This window comes from Artemia sp. Qi Xiang Cuo, chromosome 12 (genome assembly GCF_049724085.1).
Source record: "Artemia sp. Qi Xiang Cuo chromosome 12, ASM4972408v1, whole genome shotgun sequence".
Taxonomy (NCBI): Eukaryota; Metazoa; Arthropoda; class Branchiopoda; order Anostraca; family Artemiidae; genus Artemia; species Artemia sp. Qi Xiang Cuo.
This window is the reverse complement of record NC_142805.1, coordinates 8,660,900-8,685,303: the sequence shown is the minus strand read 5'-3', so window position 1 is coordinate 8,685,303 and position 24,404 is coordinate 8,660,900. Positions and strand designations below refer to the sequence as shown.

Here is a 24,404-nt window from a genome sequence, read left to right as displayed (position 1 = left end):
TTCTATTTAAGTTACTGATCCCTAATTCATCAGTACTACAGTTGATTCCAGCTGAGTTTCACGAAGTGTAGCAATACCACCACGGATTTGTTCATAACAGGAATGAACGCCGGAGGGGGAACTCACCCCTCCCTCAAAATACTAAATATTCTTGAATTTCCGAGAACTCCTTATTCAAATTGTGAAATAAATTTGTCTTATTTATAATTGCCCCCCTCTCAGAAAATTTCATCATTTTTCCAGAAAAAAACTTATGTACGCGCACACTCCAAAAGAAAAGATAAAAAACTTCACTTCATTTGGTCTACTATCATCGTCTAATTTTATAACTTAATTAAAAATTGATTGAAATCAACTAAAATAATTAAAATTAATTTAAAAATCAATTAAAATAATTCATCAAAATCTGTCATTTCAGAAATCCGCTCGTATAAAATGACTGAAAACCAACTATTGGCTACTAAATAAAAAATACTTTTTTATAGGTTACTAACCAAAAAGAGTTGAACTTGTGGCTACAAAGTCTGTCAATAGATTTCAAGGGCGTAGTAGGCTGAAAAATAAGTCTCCAACAGTCGTCGCAGAGCTGTGAAGTATTTTTGTTTTTTAATAGACTAAATCGCTTCCTTAAGAAATGCCTGGTCGACATTTATGGCAACATCTACTCGACATAGAAAGCACGAAAGAATGACATGCATTTTGAATGCTTTTAGTAACTCGATATCGTGTTTTTGACGTTATCGGAAAACGTCAGGTTTTTAACGTTATCGGAAAACGTCAGGTTTTTGACGTTATCGGAAAACGTCAGGTTTTTGAAGTTATCGGAAAACGTCAGGTCTTTGACGGTACGGAAAACGTCAGGTTTTTGACGTTATCGGATAACGTCATTGTTAATTTCCACGTAATACCTTAAATAAGGTTTTTTATTTCCAGGATCATACTGCCTTTCTATGACAAAGAAATAAATCTTCAAACGGGGATAAGTCCATTTACAAATAAACGTTCAAACGGGGATAAGTGCATTATATCTTCTGGTGACGACCGCTGTAGGCTATATATGGTCGAAATATCCAGACTTTTGTATATGTTTTCACTGTCTAATAAATGGACTTATCCCAGTTTGAACGTTTATTTGTTCGCTATTGTTTAAGAATGAAAACTTTATTTATATAAAGCTATGCACAATTATTTCTTGTCGGTGATATTCACTTTCTTATGTTGATTAAATTCCAGCATCCCTCGATGGTGATGTAGATGGTGAGTCAAGAGGCACCGTTGGTGAAGCAAAGTCCCCCTCGGGTGATGATAGTGGTGGTGGATCGAAGCGAAGGGGACCAAGGACAACAATAAAAGCCAAACAATTAGAAGTATTAAAAACCGCTTTTTCTCAAACTCCTAAACCTACTAGACATATTCGTGAACAATTAGCCAAAGAAACCGGTTTACCAATGCGAGTGATACAGGTAAATTCAAAATTTTAAAAGTTATTATTCTGTTATTAAATTGTCCTGTTTTAAGTTTTATTATGCTGTCCTTTAATAGAAAATTCTCAGTTTTAGGTTCTGTTATTCTAGAACAATGGTAAGATTATTAAAACTCGTGGGATTTCTCTTTAAATTTCCTTAATGTAAACATTTACACAAACTGCTGAAAAGTGGAGAATTTGCTGACACCCAGGTTAGTAAAGAGGGAGGAAGGGTGCTTGTAGGTCTTACCTAAAAAAAAGCTGTTACGTAAACATAATAAAATCACCAAATTTAATAACAAAATTACCAAAATTAAGGTAAAATCACCAAAAAATCAAACAAACAAAAAATCACCAAATTTGGTGATAATCACCAACGGTGGCAACCCTGGGTCCTACCCATCTCCGAAATATTGAGATTTTTATCCAGGGATTCCTTATAGTTTTCTTATAATTCACGTTTTTACTTTTAACCCATCCCCACCGCCAACATATAGTGCCCCACTGAAGCAATTTCCAGCGTTCGTGCTTTTTAGCGTTGGTTACGAAAAATAATAAACATTCAATAATATTATAAGAACATAAGTGAAATGAATTAAAGCAAAAAAGGCTTTATTAGTGGTATTTACATATTTAAAAAGCTGCTGCAAAATTATTATTTACTTTATAATAAAAAGTACAGCTATATTCTAATTCCTACGGGCGAGAATGCTGAATAAAAATGCTACGAATTGCTAAGGTGAAAGCCTTTGTTCTTTAAAAAGGTCAGCGAATCTATGTGAATTTCGTCGGGACCTTAAAACCCTTTGTCTCCATAGGTATGAATTTGTATGAATTTGTTTAAAGGGTAGTATAGTTGAGTCACTCTCAGGTTTGCCCGGAACCCATTTTTCCTATATATATATATATATATATATATATATTTTTTTTTTTTTTTTTTTGTTTATTTATTATTTATGGGATGGTGGCGGGAAGTTTTGGAGTATGTGAAGTATTGGTTTTTGGTTATTGCGACCAGGAGCCGAGTGAGTGTAAGATTTTCATTTTTTCTTCTTTTTTTTCTTTTTCTTTCTTTCTTCTTTTTCTTTTTTTTCTCTTCTTTCTCTTTAGTATGTTATTATAAGTGTTAATTTTAAGAGGGTAAATACTTCCGAACAAGCGTTAGCTTATGGAAGGTCATTTATTTTTTTTGTGTTGTGTTGTTTTTGGAATAAACCCTTATCTTATCTTAAACCTTTGCCACCTCATTTTTTGGATTGTTTTCTCCCCCCTTGAAAGAACGCTGCAAACGCTAACATTAATATGAATAATGTATCTTCGCTTCCCCATTTCAGTTTCTGTAGGTAATTCTCAAACGGAAATCTAAGGGATAATAAGTCCCTATTTTACTGCCCCTGTCCACACTGACGAGTAAATATCTATTATATCATGCTAATTTTCCCATCTCCGGTTTGACATGTATAACTACATAGTAGGGCCATTGCATGCAATATTCAAACGTACCTTATAATTATTTTGAACGCATTGTAATAATGGTGAAATAGTGACTAATTGTAAAATGCTAGACTAGGGGTTAGTGTGGGACAGTAATTACTTAACTGATAATAGATTTTAACTAGCTTCGATTTGAAAGCCTAGAATTTCCGAGAGTAGGCCTCCGTTTCTGACAAAGAAAACATCAATAATTGTTCTAACTTAATAAATAGTGTTTCGTGAGGTTTAACCCTCGGTTGGTTTAGCCTCGGTTGGTTCGGCTCGTGAGGTTTAGCCCTACGAAATCGGTTGACCTGGTGACTAAAGTTGATGAAATGCAAGGGGGTAACAGTTGCCCCTTGTTTTAAAGATCATACCATTTACGCATAAAAATACCATTTGGTTTGGCATATAGAAAGACGTGAGATAGTAACTTCCTTTTTTTTTAATTATCTTAAATAGGCCAGATTTTTGAAAGCCTATGATTGCCTGGAGCAAGTGTACACTTTAGAAAAGGAAATATCGATAATTGGTTTTAACACAATAAAAGGTATTCAATAGCAGGGCCCTATCCAGGGGGGATTATAGGGTTTACCCCCCCCTCCAAAAAAAAAATGTTTGTCTGACTCGTAAAAACATAACAAAAATGGACATAAAAAAATTTTGCATGCGTTTTTTGAGGTTTTTTTGTGTAAAAACCCCCCAAAACAGTTTTTTTGAGTAAAACCCCTCCGAAAGAAAATTCTGAGTATGGCCTTGTTCAATAGGTCTAATCTGACCCAACAAAAAACGTTAAGGCGTTGGCTTTAAAGTTATTCCGAAGAACTGCAACGGGGGTGGAAAATGTCTCTCGCTGCTAAGTAATAGGCCTACGATTTAAATAACTGTTTTTTAATAATAGACATTTATTTCTATTAGTATGTTTAATGACCATACGATATGCATTCTTTTGTTGCTTTCCCTCCAAGTTTCAAACAAAACGATAATCTAGGAAATTGTTGAAAATAAGAGTCTAAAACATAATCTTGGTGTTATTTGCTCCTTCCTTGAAAAGATTTTTCTGTAACCCCTCCCCAAATCTTTGGATTGTATAATTTATTCTATTATATCTTTTTTTTTCTAATATCACTATTACTTTTCGGTGTTTTAAATATGTGTCACCTAAAATCCAAATAAATTCATTTTGTACGTGCCTGTTTTAAAGGGGTCGATGTGTGTGCAGTGGTGTATAAAAGATGCATTTTTATCCCAACTTAACTTAAAGAAAATATATTTATTTGCCCTCCTTTTTTTTAAGTCCATTGGACCTTAATACCTACCCAAATTGGTTTATATACAGATATTGATCAACCATTTAAAATCCATACCCCCTCTCTAAACATAATGAAGATTTGGGCTACGCTCTTGTAACCATTCTGTAAAAAATTTGGGTTTGAGGTTACTTTAAGAGTATTTGGTACTGTTCTTAAGTATTCAGGGGTTTCTCACTTTGGGAACTATATTTAAACTTTAGTTTTTTTGGGTTTAGGGGGAAAAAAGGTACCTAGGTTACGCTAGGTTACGTATTTAATATGTGCTATGCTTTACCCCCAACCGCCTAATGTGCAAATATATAGCCGAAATTTGTTTCTAAAAATATTATATTTTTATCCTATTTCGTTTTATTTCATTAGCATCAACCAAACTTCACTTCTCGCGTGTTTTACAGATAATAGAACAGTACCGAGTATTTATTTGTCGGCAAGCCTTATTTATTTTTCTTAATTTTTTATTTTAAATTGCCTAATCTTGTGTTGATAGTGTTGTATTATCAGCCATTCTTGAGGCCACCTTCCCTTATTTAGATGATTCTTGTGAAAATTCTGCAATTTTTTCAGGAATATCATTTTATTTGCAGGCAAATTTACAAAATATAGAAGCCAGAGAACATTTTGGTTCGTAAGGCCAACCTAAAACATCTATATTTATTTAAATAAACAAACAAAACAATAACCGCAATAAACAAACACTAAATGAACAATAAAACAATAAACAAACTAAACAAATACTGACAGACTATCAACATATCTGAAATATTAATCCACTTATAGCAGGCACGTACGCAGGATTTGGTTTCGGGGGGGGGCCAAATCCTTCAAACCCATTATTCTGTGAGAAAAATCAGAAAAATATGGGAAAATTAAAAAAATCGTGAGATTTCAGGGGGGCCGGGCCCAGAGGCCCCCCCTGTGTACGTCCCTGACTTATAGCACTACTAAAACAAATCAAACAAAACGATAATTAAATTTACAAAAATTCCGGGAAGTTTACTTTCCTCAGACTTTTTATGAATAATCCTTCAAAATATGACCAGTTCCCTTTTTTTTATTTTGCTTTGCTTCCTCAATTCTGTAATTCCCAGGACCTGCCCTTAAAGTTCATTAAGTTACAACATTTTGATTCCGTTGAATTCAATGCTGCCAATACTCGCGGATCCAACTCTCTGTACTTTTTGTGTGTGTATCAATTTGTAATTGTCCTCATAAAGCACCTCTGCATCTTTAAACATTGCCATAAAAGTGAGAATTATTGTGTTCAAGTACCCCAATTGCATCAAATCTACCCCTAACCGCGGCATTGTATCAATCCTCTTTGCATGACCGGCAAACGAAGAAAGTCTAGCCACACTATCTGCCCCCTATTGGTTCATTGACTTTACTGTTTAGGGGGAATATTACAGTCCAAAACTATAATACATCAGGTACAAACGTAATACAAAGTGGTTCTGGTCTTAGAAAAAGGGTATCGATAAGTCTTGCAAAAATAAAAATAAAATTTGAGGGTTATGCTGGTTTATATTTTCTTCTTTTTTTGGGGGGGGGGGCCGTTATCTTATTTGGATATCTTTTCCCCTTTTGGGCTTACCCTCATCTATCTACCTCCTTGTTCTTCCTTGGTGTCGGGTTTTAGCACACAAATGTTCTTAACAGTTGAAGTTCTTTGCTGCTTGGTTAGATGCATAGATTTATTACCTGAATCGATATTAAATAATACAGAAAAAAGACTGTAACATCCATACATGCAAAAAGGCCCAAAACAGCCACCAGGGATCTTTCAAGAAGGAGGGCAATGATGATAATGCAGAAACAGTTTTTAGAAGTAGATTTCAAAAAATATTGTTGCTTGGAAAGAAACCTTCGTTGTTGGCGCGGATTAAAGAGAGCAAGGATTTAGTTTGTAGGGCTCAGAATTCTGAACAATACCAAAGGCAAAGAAATTAAAGAAAAAATACAAGGACAATTTGTCAGTAGGTTGCATCTTGTGTTACAAAGGGACTAGACCTGCAGTAGGCTCCTGTGTCTGCACACCTAATAGCTTAAAATTGGACAAATATCTATCTAAAGTTCTATGATCCCCGTAGCGGTGCGGGAATATGTAATTCCAGTAAGCACTTTCAAAAAGGTAAACAGTCTGCAGAGGAGAGGGAGGGGGGATGAAAACTATGTTATGTGTGAGAACAGTGTCGTCAGGAAATATTCTTTAAGCCAAGAAAAGTGTAATATATCATTTAAGCAAAATAGTTGGTAATCGAGTTGGCACGTACGCAAGGAGGGGTCTTCTGGGCCCGCCCCCCCCCCCCCAAATCTCACGATTTTTTTATCTTCGCATAATTTTCTGATATGTCTCACAGAATAAGGGGTTTGAAGGATCCCCCCGAAACAAATTCTTGCGTACATGCCTGTAATGGAGACATGTGTGATTGCAAATGTTTTTGTGGGGTGGCAAGCCGGCGAAAATTTACGTAAGGAAGGGAATGGAAACTTTAAAAAAAAAATCCTAAAAAGTGTCCTTTTTAATTAAATTAATTAATTAATTTAATTAACGAATTGAAATTTTTACTCATTTTGGTTTTCTTTTTGGAGATTCTTAGTCTGACCGATGCAAAGTTTTTAATAAAAACTTAGGGACTGATGATTTTTTGCGTGTTTTTTTTGGGGGGGGGGTGTATCTCTGAAAATAGCGTTGAGGTATGTTTGCTTTTATTTCCTTCTACTTAGCCTCGTCGTCAGTTCATACGGAACTTCGTCTGTTAGTCTTACTTAGTATTGTTTGTCTTTTTAATTTTGTAGACAAGTCTTCACGAAAAGTTAATTCATTAGGAACAAAATCTTTTAATTAACTTCCTCTAAAATACTTTGGTGGAAGATAAATACAATATCAAATTTCCGTTACTTTTATTTATTGCCATTAAATAAAAAGAGGACAGCTTCATTCACGTTTAGACAAGAGAACAAAATGCTACATCCTTTGATACCGGCTCTTAGAAACGATAAAAGCTGAATATCCTAACAAAAGAGGAAAAAAATAAAGCAACAACAAAACAACTAACAAAATAAAGGGAAGAACTATGAAGCAACATCTTAACTGAAGAAAAAAAATGGCATGCCTGAACTTTTACAATCTGGAAAGTCTCGACTCTACTGAAATTTTGATTTCAGAATTTTTTTTACCCCCTTCATAAAATACAACACAAGGAGCAAATTCATCGCTTTGAGAAAAATTAGTTTAGATAGAATAGAAAATTAAGATAACTACAAACTGAAGTTACTCTTAAAAAGCGAAACTAAGCGTAAATAGGCCTAGAAAAAAGGTAAAGTAACATAAACAGAGGGGATCTTTTCTAGGGTTGAACGGGTTCTGATTTTTTTTTAGTGTCCCGTTATCTATCTTTGGGGGATTTTCTCCTTGTTCTTCCTTGATTGTGGGTGCTTATTTAAATCTCATGCGCATGTCCGACTCCCGTTAATAGTAATTTTGCAATTCGATAATTAATGAGAGAGAAAAAAATTTGCTAACGAGACGTAAATAATTAAAATTTATGCTCTAAGATATAATAATTATAATTTGAAAAGATAATAAACATTTTCATAATTAAAAAGTTTAATAATAAAAAAAGATAATAAAAAAAAACTTTTCTTGTTTTTACTTCAAGTACGTTTTTACATACAAGTTTTATTATTATTTTTAGGCCTCTTTTTTTTTATTAGTTATTATAGTTTTTGCTTTTTTGAATTGTTTCGGTTTAAATCCTCTTATTTTTTTCAATGCTGAGGATGCCTTATTTTGATACAGAGGAAATATTTCGTTTTTTTCATTCTTTTTTTCATACTGGCCGTGGACCAAATCTCTCTTTGAGAACGGCTTAACGAAAGATTTTGGCGATTATTTCAGAAGTATGAAAATGTCAGATACGCGATACAGGCCTAAAAGTAATAGCTTGTGTTTGGAAAAGATTCAAATCCTTGTACCTATTCCCTATAAGACATGCCAGGGTTTCAGAATTGGACTTTGTGTAATTATAAGGCTTGCTCTGTCAAGGAACTTAGAAATTACTAGGGCAGATATTTCAGTAAAAACAATTTTTCTGTTGCTTCTGTTTATTTAATTTTTTTCATGGATAGTCTGACCTTAGGCATACTTGTTCACTTTCCCGTCTTCTGTGTATGAGGTATAACGTGGGGGAGATCGATGTGGTCTGACAATAAACCTTGTTGTCTATGTACCTTTCTTAGCGCCACCCTTGTGTGATTTTTCGCTAATGATTTGTTTCTAACAAACCAAATTTAAAAAACAATAAACAAAGGCCAATAAGAAGCCAAACCTAAAATGTTTATTTCAAATTCAAGAAAAGAAATATACACCATATTTCACCGAATAGTTTAACGCTAAAATTATGCAAACAACCAAAATTACGAGAAGAAATGTAGAATTTTGGCCAAGAAACCTCTTTTACTTATAACGGACCAAAAAAGTTAAATTACCATATCGTACTTGTGTTTTGAAAAGATTGGCATCCTTATGACGAATCACCGTTAAACATGCCAGCATTTTCGAGTCGGATTTTCTGTAATTGTAAGGGTTGTTCTGTCTCGGAATTTGGAAATGCTACCAGTTTGCATGCTTAGCTACCGGTGTTACTCATAAAAAACTCCTCATTAGATAGTCAGTTGCACGCAAAACACTATTTTACGTTTTTCAAATGTCACTATAAAAGACTTGTGTTTTGGTTTAAACTATATCCAGTTCAGCCCTTTTGTGGTTCTTTTTTTCCTTCAGTGTCTAATGCAATTTTTTTAGAGAGTTTGACTCCGCCTTTTCTTACTTGATATCGTATTTCTGTTACTTGTTCTTTGGTTTCTTATGATACTACTAATTAAAGGGTTTTACGAATCGCGGAGGATTTAAATTGCAGATTGCGTGTCCAAGGAATTGTTGTGGCATCATTCTTTGTTTCTGATTTTCTTCATCTTTTATACGGTGATGTCAAAAATTCTCAGCTTGTTACGTTTCCCCAAAGAGAAAATATATATTTAGGGAGAATGAAAGGGTAACGCATGGTGTAGGGTCAGAGCTATTTTCGGTGGTGCAAAGTCAAGTGCGCCAGCAAGCAATAGTAGTCAGGTCTTTTGCGAGCGCGGCTCGGGTAATAAAAGGACGGTGCTGCACTTTCTAGATTTATTGGAGGGTGAAGAACTTTGATTTCACCCTTGAAGATATGGCAAACATAATAATCTCAGAAATATAATCGTTTCTGTATTTAGAAACGTTGATACAGTTTATTTTGGAGACGAAAGAACCTCTTAGTTATCTTGATACTACTACTACTAGTAGCTCCTTGTAAAACCAAGCCATTAAAAACCAGCACGGCGGTGTATGCGCCTCCTCTACCCCAATCTACTCAGAGCTTCACCCTTTGCCCTCTCTCATGAAGTTCCAATTTTCTTTAAATCCTCTCTTATGATTTCTTCCGTTTCCAAATAAGATATGAATAGCTTCGTATCTTGTTTAATATAATATATTATTATATTATATAATAACATAATAAGGTTTATTCGTGTGTGATTAAGCCTACTTCATTTAATAGGCTTACAAATACCGGTTTAAGAAAAATTGTCACATACTATCTTTAGAATTACCATAGCCGAGTGGGCTTAGACAATACAGACGGCAAAAGACGAACCTGGGACAACATGTTTTTGGGATCAAGCGGTGCGTAATGTAGGCCTATCATTATATCTGTGCTTACCCGCTTAAAGATTAGGCCTATACCTGGCATCATATGTGCAAAAAAACTAAAAAATAATCTTTTTGCTAAGCCACTCTTATGCAAGAATCACCAGGACAACGTATATCAAAAGGATCAAAATACAATTGAATAAAATTTGCCCTGATGGCCCTCTCTTTGAGAACAACTTAGAATTTTTGTTTTACCTCTTTAATGCCCAGGTGCGAGCATAGATAAAATTCTAACAACTCTAAAAATTTAAATTAATTATTTCTAAAAATTGAGATAATTAAAGTAATTATTAAATTCAAAATACTAAATTAAATAATTTTAGTTTAATTTAAAAAAGTAATTTGAATTTAAAACATAAGAAATTAAAAAATGATAAAAATCAAAGTAATAATTCTAATAGTTTTAATTCTAATAGTAAGCAGGATTCTGAGTTTATATCTCACAGTTCTGAGTTTTTATCTCAAAAGAGAGAAAATGTCAGAAATCGTCTTTAAGTATATCAGTGACGATTTAGCCTATACATTAAGCCCCGAGTACTATTTAAGGCCAGAGGATAAAATAAAGGATACCTGCTAAATGACTTTAAAATGATAATAACAGAAAAGCAAAAGATTTTTTTACGAAAAATGACACAACGGGTCCACAGCCGGTTGGAAGAAAAAGAAGAAAAGCAACCAAATAAATTATTTCCTCTGTATTAAAGAGAGCATCCTCATTGCTGAGAAAAATGTTTAACTAAAACAATTCAAAAACTATAACAACTAAAATCAAAGAGGGAAAAAATATCATTATAAACTAGAACTACGTCAAGTAAAACAAAGGAACGTTTCTTCAACCCATTTTCATAAGCAAATATTTTACGTTTGCATCTATAATGGACTTTTTTTTATTGCCCTTTAAATTTAGATTTGTTAACAATGTAATATTAATATTTATTTCGTTATTACAATTTTAACTGATTTAGAACTCACTTCCGCGGTTTGTACTTACTGAGTATACAGTACTTACTTATCTCATTCCTTAAGGCACATTGCTTCACTCCCCTCACCCTAATGATAAATACATAGTTCATTGTGTATATTGTCATTATATTTTACAATAACAAACGACTAACACTAACATTTTATTAAATAAAAGAAACAAGTTTTTAAAACTGAAAGTAAGGAGCGACATTAAAACTTAAAACGAACACAAATTATTCTGTATATGAAAGAGACTGTCCCCTCCTCAACGCCTCGCTCTTTATGCTAAAGTTTTTTATTGTTTTAAAAAATAAAGTTGTGAGACAGAGTCAAACTTTAGCGTAAAGAACGAGGCGTTGAGGAGGGGACAGTCTCTTTCATATACAGAATAATTTCTGTTCGTTTTAAGTTTTAATGTCGCCCCTTACTTTCAGTTTCTACGGGGTGAACCCAATTATATATGTAATATTTTCTGTTCGTTTAAAGTTTCGATGTTGCTGCTGTTGCAGTTGAAATACTTGTTTTTTTATATTAAATTTATGATGTTTTTTTAAATAATGCTGGGAAATCCGGCGCCCCCTTCATGGAAATGTCCCTTCCTCCATGAAAACTTCCTTCTTGGAAAAATCCTCCCAGATAACCCCTGACCCCCCCCCCCCCCACTACCAGGAAAAATCTCCCCTGAAAACGTCTGTATACTTCCAAATAACCAATACTATATGTTAACATTGGATGAAGTTCGTAAATTTTAGCCCTCCCCCCGGGAACTTCGGGGGATTAAGTCACCCTAAAAGACACACTTATAATATTTTCGAACATGCTGAACAAAATGGTTATATCAAAATTTTGATAGGGTGACTTTGGGAAAAAATGAGCGTGGGAGGGGGCCTAGTTGCCCTCCATTTTGTTTGGTCACTTAAAAATGGCACTAGAACTTTCAATTTCCTTTCCAATGAGCCCTTCCACGATATCCTAGGACAATTGGTTCGATACGATCACCCCTGGGGGAAAAAAAAATAAAAAAAAAATACACCCGCACCCGTAATCTTTCTTCTGGCAAAAAATGCAAAATTCCCAATTTCTGTAGATGGAAGCTTGAAACCTCTACAGTAGGGTTTGCTGATACGCAAAATATGATGGTGGGATTTTCATTAAGGTTCTATGACTTTTAGGGGGTCTTTCCCCCTTTTTTCGGAAATCAGCCAAATTTTCTCAGGCGCCTAACTTTTGATGGGTAGGATTAAACTTGATGAAACTTTTATATTTGAAATCAGCATTAAAATGTGATTCTTTTAATGTATCTATTTGTATCAAAATACCGTTTTTTAGAGTTTCGGTTACCATTGAGCCGGGTCGCTCCTTACTTACAGTTCGTTACCACGAACTGTTTGATAACTTGGAACACTGCTTAAAGAGTTAAGAAAGAAGCGGCGCTATTGTACAATGTAATGGCAAGATATAAAACGGAATGTATATTTACATTCAGAGGGGGGGGGATAAAGTGGAGTAGTATTCCTTTTGGAGTGAAATAAGTAAGTATTTATGATAGTTTTGCTTCAGAGGAACACTTAGAGAAGAATGATACCTTTTTGTATCATAAAAATCCGATTATTTGATGCATCTATTGGTATCAAAATTCCGTTTTTTAGAGTTTCGGTTACTATTGAGCCGGGTCGCTCCTTACTTACAGTTCGTTACGACAAAATGTTTGATATAATGGCAAGATATAAAACGAAATGTATATTTACCTTCAGGGGGGAGGGTAAAGTGGAGTAATGTTCCTTTTGAACTGAGATAAGCAAGTATTTATGATAGCTCTAAAATTGTTTTCAGAATGTTTTGTTTTAGGGTTTCCATAAAACCCAACCTTTTGTATTCCCTCTTTCTGAATTGTATCATCATCAGCAAATCAGTAAGCGCGGGTACGATGAAAAAACCATATTCTTATGGCATCAATATGAATCCAGTAGGCTACATATAGTAGGCCTACTCCCGAGGATTTCGCTTCATGATTTAAAGCATTTAAATTTCAAACCTGAGACTAAGTGATGCAAATAGCCTTGATAATCCCCTTTTGAATAGAAAGTTTCGTCACAATATTTTGCTAACAATAAATTAGGTACCTTTCAGTGGAAATGTTTCATCCCTTTCTATTCTCATCGCTTCAATAAAGATACGCTTGATTATACAGACAAAAACTTTAACGCCAATTAATCATTTAATTTTTAGCTATGCTTTGTTTCCCCAGCGTTCCAACTTCACCCCCACCTGGCAACTTTTGTAACTTTCTGACTCTAAACGAAACAATAAAACAGCGACATAACGACGCCGTGTTGCGGTATGCAACAAAAGTCCCCGAGGGGCTAAACATAAAAAGGGTCTATCAGGGAACAATTGCACTCGGCTTGAAACTGCAGTTCATGGTTTGGACCCCTGGGTAGGCATTGTCCCCGGCTGAAAAGAGGTTTGACAGAGTCTTTTTGTGTGAGTTGTATTTTTGCCACCCATTTGTTAAGACAGACGGTCATGGCTATTCATCGAATTTGGGTTTGTAGTTTTTTGTACCAACGATCTTTCATTGATGAATGGTGTTGCTTCACGCATTTTCTCTGATGACTGTTTCTTAGCGAGAAGAGGAAAAACAAAGAGGAAATTATCCTCTTCTTCTGAGAAGAGGAAAAACAAAGAGGACATCCTACTTATCAGGCAAACTATAGAAAGGGAATATCGGCATATGTGTCAGTCCTGTTACCTGATTTTATTTTGAAAAATAAAAGTATCTACTAAGAGACTATTTTCCTGAAGCTTTCTGGTAATTAATTTTAAAAACTTTTTCCACAACAAAAGTTTTTCAAGCAAAATTCTTCCAAGCGTAAAACTACCACAACTCACCATCAATAAATAAATGAAACCCAAAACTAGCAGAAATTACAAAAAATAACCGAGTCAAACTCATAACGAGCAGAAATGAACATGAATACGGCTGACAGCCCCCATGCCTTCTCAGGACTGTAAAAAGGTATCATTCATTTAAGTGTTCTTCTGAAAGAAACACTGTAATAACACAAAAGGCTGAAACACAAAAACACTGAAACGCAAAAGAGAAGTACAATTTGAGTCCTCAATCAGCACTCTTTCAAAATATAGTGGTCCCTTCCCTAATAATTGCGCACCGCTCCCCCTAATGGTGGCAGATACAGTTCAAAGTAATCTATACATCTATTGTTTTTCATGGCTTACTTTCAAAATATAGTGGTCGCTACCGTAATAATTGCGCCCAACTCCCCCTAATGGTGGCAGATACAGTTCAAAGTAATCTATACAGCTATTGTTTTTCATGGCTTACTTTCAAAATATAGTGGTCGCTACCGTAATAATTGCGCCCAACTCCCCCTAATGGTGGCAGATACAGTTCAAAGTAATCTATATATCTATTGTTTTTCATGGCTTACTTTCAAAATATAGTGGTCACTACCGTAATAATTGCGCCACACTCCCCCTAATGTTGACAGATACAGTTCAAAGTAATCTATACATCTATTGTTTTTCATGGCTTACTTTCAAAATATAGTGGTCTCTACCGTAATAATTGCGCCCAACTCCCCCTAATGGTGGCAGATACAGTTCAAAGTAATCTATACAGCTATTGTTTTTCATGGCTTACTTTCAAAATATAGTGGTCGCTACCGTAATAATTGCGCCACACTCCCCCTAATGTTGACAGATACAGTTCAAAGTAATCTATATATCTATTGTTTTTCATGGCTTACTTTCAAAATATAGTGGTCACTACCGTAATAATTGCACCACACTCCCCCTAATGGTGGCAGACACAGTTCAAAGTAATCCATATATCCATTGTTTTTCATAGCTTAATCGCCGAGTCTTTTCTTTCACAGGCATATTATTCTTAACCGGGCCAATTGCAAAAGAATGAGAAGAGGTGTATAAACATATTTTTAAAATACAATTTCAAAAGGTGGATAAAATGGAACATGGAAAGGTGGATAAACATGGAAATCAGATTGATGGAAATTTCTTAAACACTCTAACATCAACAAATTACTATCATAGTGATTGACTGTATTTGGAAGGAGTGTTTGATTGTGGATTCAATTGGTACTACTCGTGTGTCATAAATTTACGCCACTGGGCGATTGCAAGTATTTTAGACTAAGTATTACCTTTCAAAATATTTAAACTAAAAATTTTACTGTTTAAATCAAATGTAAAAAAAAAAAATCATTTTCAAAGCAATGTGGAAAACAAAATAACTTTTAATCGTAACGTTACTTTCACATAAACATCTGTTCTTGAAGCATTTTAGGAATGCACATCAGCGAGGGGGGGGGGTCGAAATCCTATTTTTTCCAGATTCAAGAGCCCTTCCTATTCAAGTTATTAGAGCAAGGCCTAACCCCCCCCCCCCCCCTAAAATCCATTTTTTTGTCACTTCTTATTCGAATATAAGAATGTTTATATTATCCCCCTCCTCCTGCAGATAAAAGCTTGTAACCCTTATAAGACAGGGTTTCCTATTTCAGAATAAGGAGTAAAATTAAGAGCGAGGTTGGACCTCAAAGAGACTCGGGTTTGACACAGCATTTTGGGCACAATCGTGTATACATCTGTCATAAATTGTAAATAACCCCTTTATCAGTTGTAGGCAACACAAAATATTTTTTGTTGAATGGAGTATGCCACTTGAAAACCTTTTAGGAAGTTTGTAGACACATGTACATAGTACTTCAGACAGAAACAATTTGTAAATAGGTTGTGGAACATATCAGCAAACAGTGGACGTGTAGAGAACACACTTTATGCCACATCTGCTCAAGGTATTTCACGCTGTTTGATCTGTCGAACTGTCATATTCGATGAACAGCCGTTCGGTCACAGTTTTTTTCCTTTTCGATTGACAGTACTGATGTATATAATCGAAATGTTTTGGTGTTTAGCATTAGGGAATTTGTCCATCGCAGTACTTGGAATTATGAGAAAAACGATAAATTATTATCATATGTTAAATTATTTGTAAAAAAGTGGATACAGTGAAGCTGTAAAAAGTAGAATAGCCAAGCCCCAAAGTTGTTTGGCTGTTAAACGGAACGCATTCAAGAATTATGTTGTGTAAGATCCAACAGAAACTGATTTTCCTTCCTGGATCGGTTATGATTGGCTTATTTGGAGTGAAAAAACTACGATATATGTATATTTTATTAAATATTTAATATTTAGAGGTGGCTTAAGGGGTTAGGTATTTGATATAATGCGTTCTGCACGCCCTGCTTTCCACAATTCTTTCTCGTAGTTTCCATATTTTTGTTTCTAAAGTATTATGCCATCGTTATGTTCTGGTATATTTCATTAGGATTACCCTAACTTCACTTAGGTTTTAAGACGTGTAGCTAAAATAAGAAGAAAAGGCAGGGTAATAAATGCGAGGCATATAATTATGTTACCATTTTTATTTACTTACACTTACTATAATATCAAAATCGTGAAAGGTCTTAATTTTACAAAAATTTCAGTTGAAAAAATTTGTTTGACCCCTTCAAAAATTTTCAGCAGTACCATTAGAAGATCTCTAAACATATTGAGCCTATTGATGACGCGTAAAAAAGGAAATGATCGTAAAATTTAAACCCTATATAAACAGCGAAACTGGAATTAAGTACTTATATAAGAAAGTGGAAAGAAGAAATTGTTAGGGTGGAATAAAAGCTACCAGAAACTAAGTTTACAGCAATTTTGGGAAAAATTGGTGACATAAAAAAATTACAGTTTAATCGTCTTTGGTCTAGTAAGCTTGAAATTATATTCAAAAATGGAAATTTTGACTAATTTTTAAGTTCGTGGTTTCCAACTTTTGCAATGATGTTTCATTGGGTAGCAATACGATTGACTAGTGTCACAAACCTGGTCAGACTTGGTTGAGTTCAAAACTTGTTATTGGACATTTTTGTTTAAAAAAGATAGATTTGTATCCCTCCCCATCAAACAAAATGCTATGTATAAGGTGGATAGCTTCTTTTTCTTGGGTATTATTATTAGTAAAGCTGGTGGATGCAATAAAGTTGTAAGAAGTAGAATAGTTGAAGTCCAGGGTTCTTTGCACAGTTGGAAAAAAGTTTGGAAGAATAGGTCAATCAGTCGGCGACGCAAGATTAGAATATTGGTAGGTAAAGACATCAAATATGGTTTTGAAACGTGGTCGCTTTAAAAGACAGGGGAAGATTTGCTAAATGTTTTCCAAAGGAATTGTCTACAGACAGTTTTGGGACTGGCTGAATATCAAACAACAAGTTGTACAAAAAGTGTGGTCCTATCCCACTTTCTATGATTACAATGAAAGACAATTTGAGATAGCCATGACCCGTTCTACAGATGACGGATCACAGGTTGCAAAAGATTGTGTTTTTAAGAATATTAGAATATTGATCAGAATAATGGATACGGACTAGAATATTGGTAGATGCATTGATCAAATATGGTTCTGAAACGTTGTCACTTCGAAAGACAGGGGAAGATTTGTTAAATTTTTTCTAATGGAAGAGTCTAGGGACAATTTTGGGACTAGCCGTAGCTCAAAGAACAAGCTGTACAAAAAATCTGGTTGTATCCCACTTTTTATGATTATACTTTTAAAAAAATTGAGATAGCCACGGCACGTCCTACGGATAACAGATGACAAGTTTCCAAAGATTGTGTTTTTTAGCCATCCATCGGTGGCCAAACGAGAACTAGGTCGTGTCTGAATGGGGTGGGAACAGGACGCAAGGAAAGATTTAAACGAAATCAGGACTTCATGGTAGGTGGTTAAGAGGGAAGCTTTGAATGGAATGGAGAAAGAGCGTGCACAGCTGGGTTGATTTCAGGTGGTGTAGTAATGGAATGAGCTGTTAGAAGAAGTAGTAGTAGTTAAGTCTATTTTCTCAATTTTATTTGAATTCCTAAAATATTTTAAAGTTTGTCGTCCCATACCAGTAAAAAAAACTTGAACGAATTTGTCACTTTGTGTAACATATTGTCTTTTGAATTGCCCCAGTTTTAGTGTCGTTTACTAAATTTTGATATAGTTTTAAATCCGATTCCCTCATTTATTTCTTTTTACATTCCTAAACGCAAAGACGAATTCTCAAATTTGAAATTTTTATTTTACATTTAAGTTATTACTAATATTTCCGACTGATTACTTAGTATATTTTTTCGATTTTGGATTTTGATTGATACGTATTCTGCAATAATTCAGCCACGCACCGATTTGTCTCTGTTATGACAAACTTGAAATATGGCAAAAAAAGCTTACACTGAAATATGTATATCTCTTCCTGATTTTTTGTTTTCAACAAGATAGGCAAAGAAAATGAATGAAAGGCGTATTTGAGATTATCCTGAATAGGTGTGCCGCAAAAACAATTTAATTAATAAGTCAATTTTTAGGTGTGGTTCCAAAATAAACGATCTAAAGAGCGACGGCTAAAGCAACTCACCTCAATGGGACTAAGACCTTTCTTCGGAGCTTCACGGAAATTAAGAGGTTTTCCTGTAAGTCCTGGATTAGATGATGGTAATGGTGGACCAGGATTTAGCCCTTATTTTGATCCGAAGTTTCCTGCTGAATTTGGCCCGTATTCTCACCCTCATCATCCTCATCATCATGGGCCGTTTCCTGACTATTTTCCTGGTAGCCAAGGACCTCCTCCTGGAAATTCCCTTGCATTTAGCGGAGGCCCAGGTGAGTTTTTGAGATTGCATATAATACTTCAGTGCAAAACAAGTAAAATAATAAAGAAAACTGTACAGAAATTATGCATATATTTTCCAGCCAATTTGGTAAAGAGTCCAAACCTTAGTAGCCTAACTGCAATTCCCTATTGCCCATGGAAGACCAAATAAATTCAAGAGCAGTAGGTGCTTGTAATATTCGGATAAAGGGGATTGTAGTGCGTCTTTGGACCACTTTTCTGGTTTCAAGGAGGTGATCCTTCAAATTAATTTTTGAGGACAAATTCTAACATTTTGATGCATTGTAATTTCAGTTACAAAATAATTGGAATATTAGTTTGAGTTCTAAACATATAGCCTGTCTTTACGTTTTGTCATTATGAATTAGTTTTGTATTTCAGTGTTGAAGAGCAATTACATATACAATTAGTAACGTACAATCACAAAGTTGGGTAATTTTGTGGAATTCATGCGGTTTCTAGCAGTGCTGCAACTTCTTGCGATTTTTTCCAAGGTCTTGGGATTTCAGTCCTAAGCTTTGTATCTTACAAAAAATTCATGGGAGTTTTTCAAACCTTCGGATTTTTCGCTAGTGAATCTAGGTATAATATTAAATTTCTAGTGGCAGTCCTGCTTGCTAGTGGCGGGCCAGCAGAGTCATACCCAGGAATCTGCAACGAGGGGGGACGGGTCGATGGGACAGTTAACTACGAAAATAAATATTTCTTGCTCTTAAGTTGCCGTAATGTGTGCTTTATGTAATTTATCACATTTCTGAGTGGTCAAACCATAGTCACCAGAGAGTTTAATCAATGGATCTATTTTTTTCTAACGAAAGTGTGGCTTGGGCTTTCAGCTTGTGAACTGTTATAAACCCCCATTATGAAATATTCAGCTAACTTAGGAAATAACACCTTTCATCTACCTCCTTCTCTCCTAAAATGCTTAGCTGTCTTATTCTCTTTCCATAAAAAAATGTTTTGGTGTTTGTAGGATCAACTGGAATATGCGCCAATAACATCAGAAACATCTGGATTAATAGCGTGGCATTTTCTGTATTACAAATTTCTTTCGTATCTTTACCTCCATTCCCTGTAATATATTTACTCGTCTTAGCTGTCACTAAGAACATGACAGCTTTTGAATGATGAAAACAATTTTAATCCAACCCTTGCCACCCTCCTCCTAAAATTTTTAGGTGTATTGCCCCCTCCAAAAACAATTTATGTGGAGACATATAAAAAAAGGAATCAAAAGCCTCCGCAATTTACTTGTAGCTTCAGTAAGTTTAAAAGTTCCAAATTTGGATTGCGTTCAAAATCGGCGTGAAATGTGGTTTTCTTTAATAAAAATTCACACTTTAAGCAGCTTAAAGTGCGGTGACTGAAAAAGGAAAATGCGAATCATGCAATTTCAAAATTGCTGACACTAGCAGTTGACACCAGGAAACACTGCACGATATCTATCCAATAAAGTGCTTTATACAACATGAAAATGAGAGACTAAAATCTAATAAATATTTGTTTAATGTTATATTTAAGATAAAATAATATATATTAAAATATTCGAATGACACAGCAGTTAATGTTAAATGTTAGTTTAATTGGCACTGTTCCAATTAATTTTTGGAAATGACCTGACGAAAAATATTTATATTAAGTTTATGCAAAATAAACATCGTAATAATAAAAATTAAATAAAAAACTGAACACTGGAGCTCAAAATCTTTTTGCAGGTTTAAGACTCCCCAGAAAAACCATCTGCCCATCTCGCTTCTTAACAGTTCGACTATTTGAATAATAAAATTATAAATAAAATTTTGAATTCAAATAAAATCAATTTATGCGATAAGTAATGCACTACAAAACACTAGGTACCTACGTATTACACCGAACACACTGTTGTTCTTGATCTGTTGCAAGACCGGTTTCTCTGCACTTGGAGATAATCAGCTTAGCCTGAGTGATATGAACTACTAGGCAGGAATATCTTAGTTAAATATTTAATATATAGAGTTGGTTAGGTATTTAATATAATGCGTTCTGGGAGGCCAGTTTTCCATAATTTTGTGTTATAGTTTCTATTATTTTGTTACTAAAGTATTATATTTTCATCATTATTCAACATATTTCATTATGATTAACCTAACCTTACTTCTTGAGTGTGTTCGGTATAATACGTAAGTACAAAAAACAATAAATTCCCCTAAAAAGACAAGTTGAAAAAAATTAACAATTTAACACTTCTAAAAACAAATTAAATAGATAAGATAAAATAAATTTGTTCTCTGGCTTTTCTATTATAGCTGTAAGTCGATACTTAACAGTTTTCAATCCTTTCTTACGTGTTCAATAACGGAAAAATGCGCAGAAAGTTGTCTTATTGTCTACTAATGATTTGCCTTAAGATAATTTGGATGCATGCCTAGTAATTACAAAGTGTGAGAATACAATGGACTCCTTTTAGAAGGTGGAATTTTAAAGCAATTGCCGCTAGGGTTTTAGTCTGGTATGTCAATCTTATTACTTGAAGATTTTGTGCCTCCCATTTTTTGTTCTCTTGCTATTCATCTTATTCTATTCATCTATTCATCTTACCTCTTTCTTGAACAAAAGAACGCCACCTCTTATCTGGATGGTTTATTTGTGGGCGGTCTATGCAACACCAATGTATTATAAAGTGGAAGCCATGAAGTAAATAAAAAATATTCTCATCCAAACATGCGTGGATAAGGCGATTTGACACTCGGACACAATCCTAATCCCTAGAGCTCGTCAACACGATATCGTTCTGCTGGGGGGGGCGGGGATTAGGGTAACTGAATCCGATTCTATAGGGGGCCAACTGCTATGGAATTTGAGATGTTTGTTCTTTTGTTAGCTGAATAAGCGTCGTGCGGCTGTGCTTTTGATCAAATATCAATGCAAGTCAGTTTCAAATTATCTGATACGTGATTCTATTGTAGCTTGTTTCATTTCGGGCATTAAACTGGTTCTGTGTTAGGTGGCTCATCAGATGGCATAGAAGGCGTCGTTGTCACAGAGTTTGTGACGAACTGTAAGTAAGGAGGAACACGGGGCAAGAGTAGCCGAAAATCTAAAAAAATAAAAATAATTTTGATAACAATACAAACGAACCAAAAGAATCGGTTTATATCGTGTTTCTGAATATGTAAAAATCATTATGCTGCTCATCAACAGTTACAAAAATTTTAGCTACTTTTAACAAAGGGACAAAAAAACACCCAAAAGGCCAAGTGATAATAATGGAAAATATACCATCAAACTAGGCATATCACAGAACCCAGCTGTGAAGATTTCAAGCACCTATCTACAAAAATGTTGAATTTTACATTTTTTTTTTTTTTTTTATAGAGATTGACGTAATTTAATGATTCTAGAAAAGGGGGAAAGGTTGATTCTAGTAGATATTAACAGCTTTAGTGCCCTTCTATATATATATATATATATATATATATATATATATATATATATATATATATATATATATATATATATATATATATATATATATATATATATATATATATATATATATATATATATATATATATATATATATATATATATATATATATATATATATATATATATATATATATATATATATATATATATATATATATATATATATATATATATATATATATATATATATATATATATATATAATTAAACGGCCTTTGTGATTCAGGGGTCATTCTTAACGAATTGGAACAAATTTCGAAAATAAAGCGTAAAGAGCGAGGTATTGACGAGAAGGAGAACCCCCTTATATACGTAATAATTTCTGTTCGTTTTAAGTTTTAGTGTTGCTCCTTGCTTTCAGTTTAAAAAAAAACTTCTTTTTTATTTAATTATTGGTAAAAACGATGGGAGCAGTGAAGATGTTAAAAGTAGAATAGCAAAGGCTCAGGGTGTTTTTTCAGAGTTAAAAAAAGTTTGGAAGAACAGGAAGATAAGTCTGTAAACCAAGATTTAGAATATTGGAAGCTACAGTGATGACAGTTTTCAAATGTGGCTCTGTAGCATGGACGCTCCGAAAAGCAAATGAATATTTGCTAGAAGTTAACCAGGGAAATTGCCTACGGATTGTTCTGTTGACCTGGCTGACTGACCATATTTCAAACAGTAGGTTGTACGTAAAGTGCGGTTCAATCCCGCTTTCCAGGGATTATATAGATAGATAGATAGATATTCATTGCAATAAAGGCGCTTTGGGCCATAGCAAAAATAAAATTGGAAAATCTCATAAAATAATAGCAGATGATTATAGGCTAACACTCATAGCAAAATAGAGTAGCCTACATAACAATAACAACGCAAAATTACAAAACAAAACACAAACATAATAAAGCACACAATACCATTAAACTAATATACATAGATAGATGTATGTTACATTTATCAAGGGCCATGGCTACAAAAAATAACAAACAAGAAAACAACATACACACATACAACAATAATTTTAACACTTACCCGACCCCCTTTACAAAAATCTATCTCTATGTGACATACCCAATTTTATATATTTTGCTATCATTCTTATTGTCCCATAATTTTTTGTTCCCATTACTGAAACCAACCACTCACTTGTCCCCACATTACCAAAAAATAATTCTTTCCATAGATCCTGTAATTCAGGACAAAGGGCCTTGAAATGAAGCAGATCCTCACCATATTCTCCACACATAGGGCATGAGTAAGGACCGTCCATTACCCTTACCCTTCCTAAATATTTCCACCTTTCTCCAAGTGCTAGAAAATTATACCCTCCTTGATATATACTACTTAATTTCTCCACTATTTAAACCCGCTTTAAAATAAATATCATATCCCCAGACCTCTTTCCATTGCCGGTAAACGCCGAGGGACGCCGAGGCTGCGACTTCACACTGCCATTTCTGAATCTCCTGATCTTCCAGCACACCCTTTACTAATTTTGCTACATTTCCCAATTCCAGTCCTAGCCCCTTCCCTTCATTCCAAACACCTGATAACTCACAACTATTTGATTGATTTCACCTGGAAAGCCCATGAACTTTTCCTTCTATCCTGTAACACCTCTAGATAAGCTGCATTTACTAACCTATTATTCTGTAAACCAACCACCTTTTCCCAGTATCCTATCATTCTGACCAATCTTTTTACCCTCAATGAAAACAAACTAGGTCACCCTTTAACACCAGACTATTAAATTTCCCCCTTAGCCCTAAAAGTCTCCTGAAATGTCCTAAATAATTTCTCTCTATTGTTTCCCCTTTTTCAAATCCCCAAACTTCCCCACCGTAACTCAATACTGGGTCTACCTTCGTCTCAAAAATTCTCTTCTGTAGCTTAATATCTGCCGGTCCTAGATGCCTATAATGAAAGAAAGGTTAAGATGGCTAGGGCATGTTCTGCGGATGAAGGATGCCATTAGTTTCTCTGTTTTTCTTGCAAAAGATGGGAGGCAAGTGGAGGGTGGAGATGGGACGATGGCAATTTTCTTCAGTTGATTTTGCCTTTTTATTTTTTAGTTGCTACAATTGTTTATTTTGCTAGGATTTTTATTGGCCGTATAATCGGACTAACGAGTTGCTTTTTTCATTTTATGTTTTGGTCCTCTGGCTGGTTAAACATACACTTCTCTTTGTTAGGCTATTGAACTATGAAAATTTAGATATGCATGCGGTGAATATTTAAATCGACATGGT

At 34.4% G+C, this 24,404-nt stretch overlaps 1 protein-coding gene across 1 annotated transcript in view; it reads left to right on the top strand.

The window, feature by feature from the left end:
* LOC148945738 (LIM/homeobox protein Lhx1-like) overlaps positions 1-24,404 on the top strand; it is a 44,041-nt gene that overhangs the window by 3,987 nt on the left and 15,650 nt on the right. The window contains exons 2-3 of the mRNA XM_089097503.1: positions 1,234-1,463; positions 18,401-18,695. Coding sequence (XP_088953629.1) covers positions 1,234-1,463; positions 18,401-18,695 — 525 coding nt within the window. The remainder of the gene's footprint in view (positions 1-1,233; positions 1,464-18,400; positions 18,696-24,404) is intronic.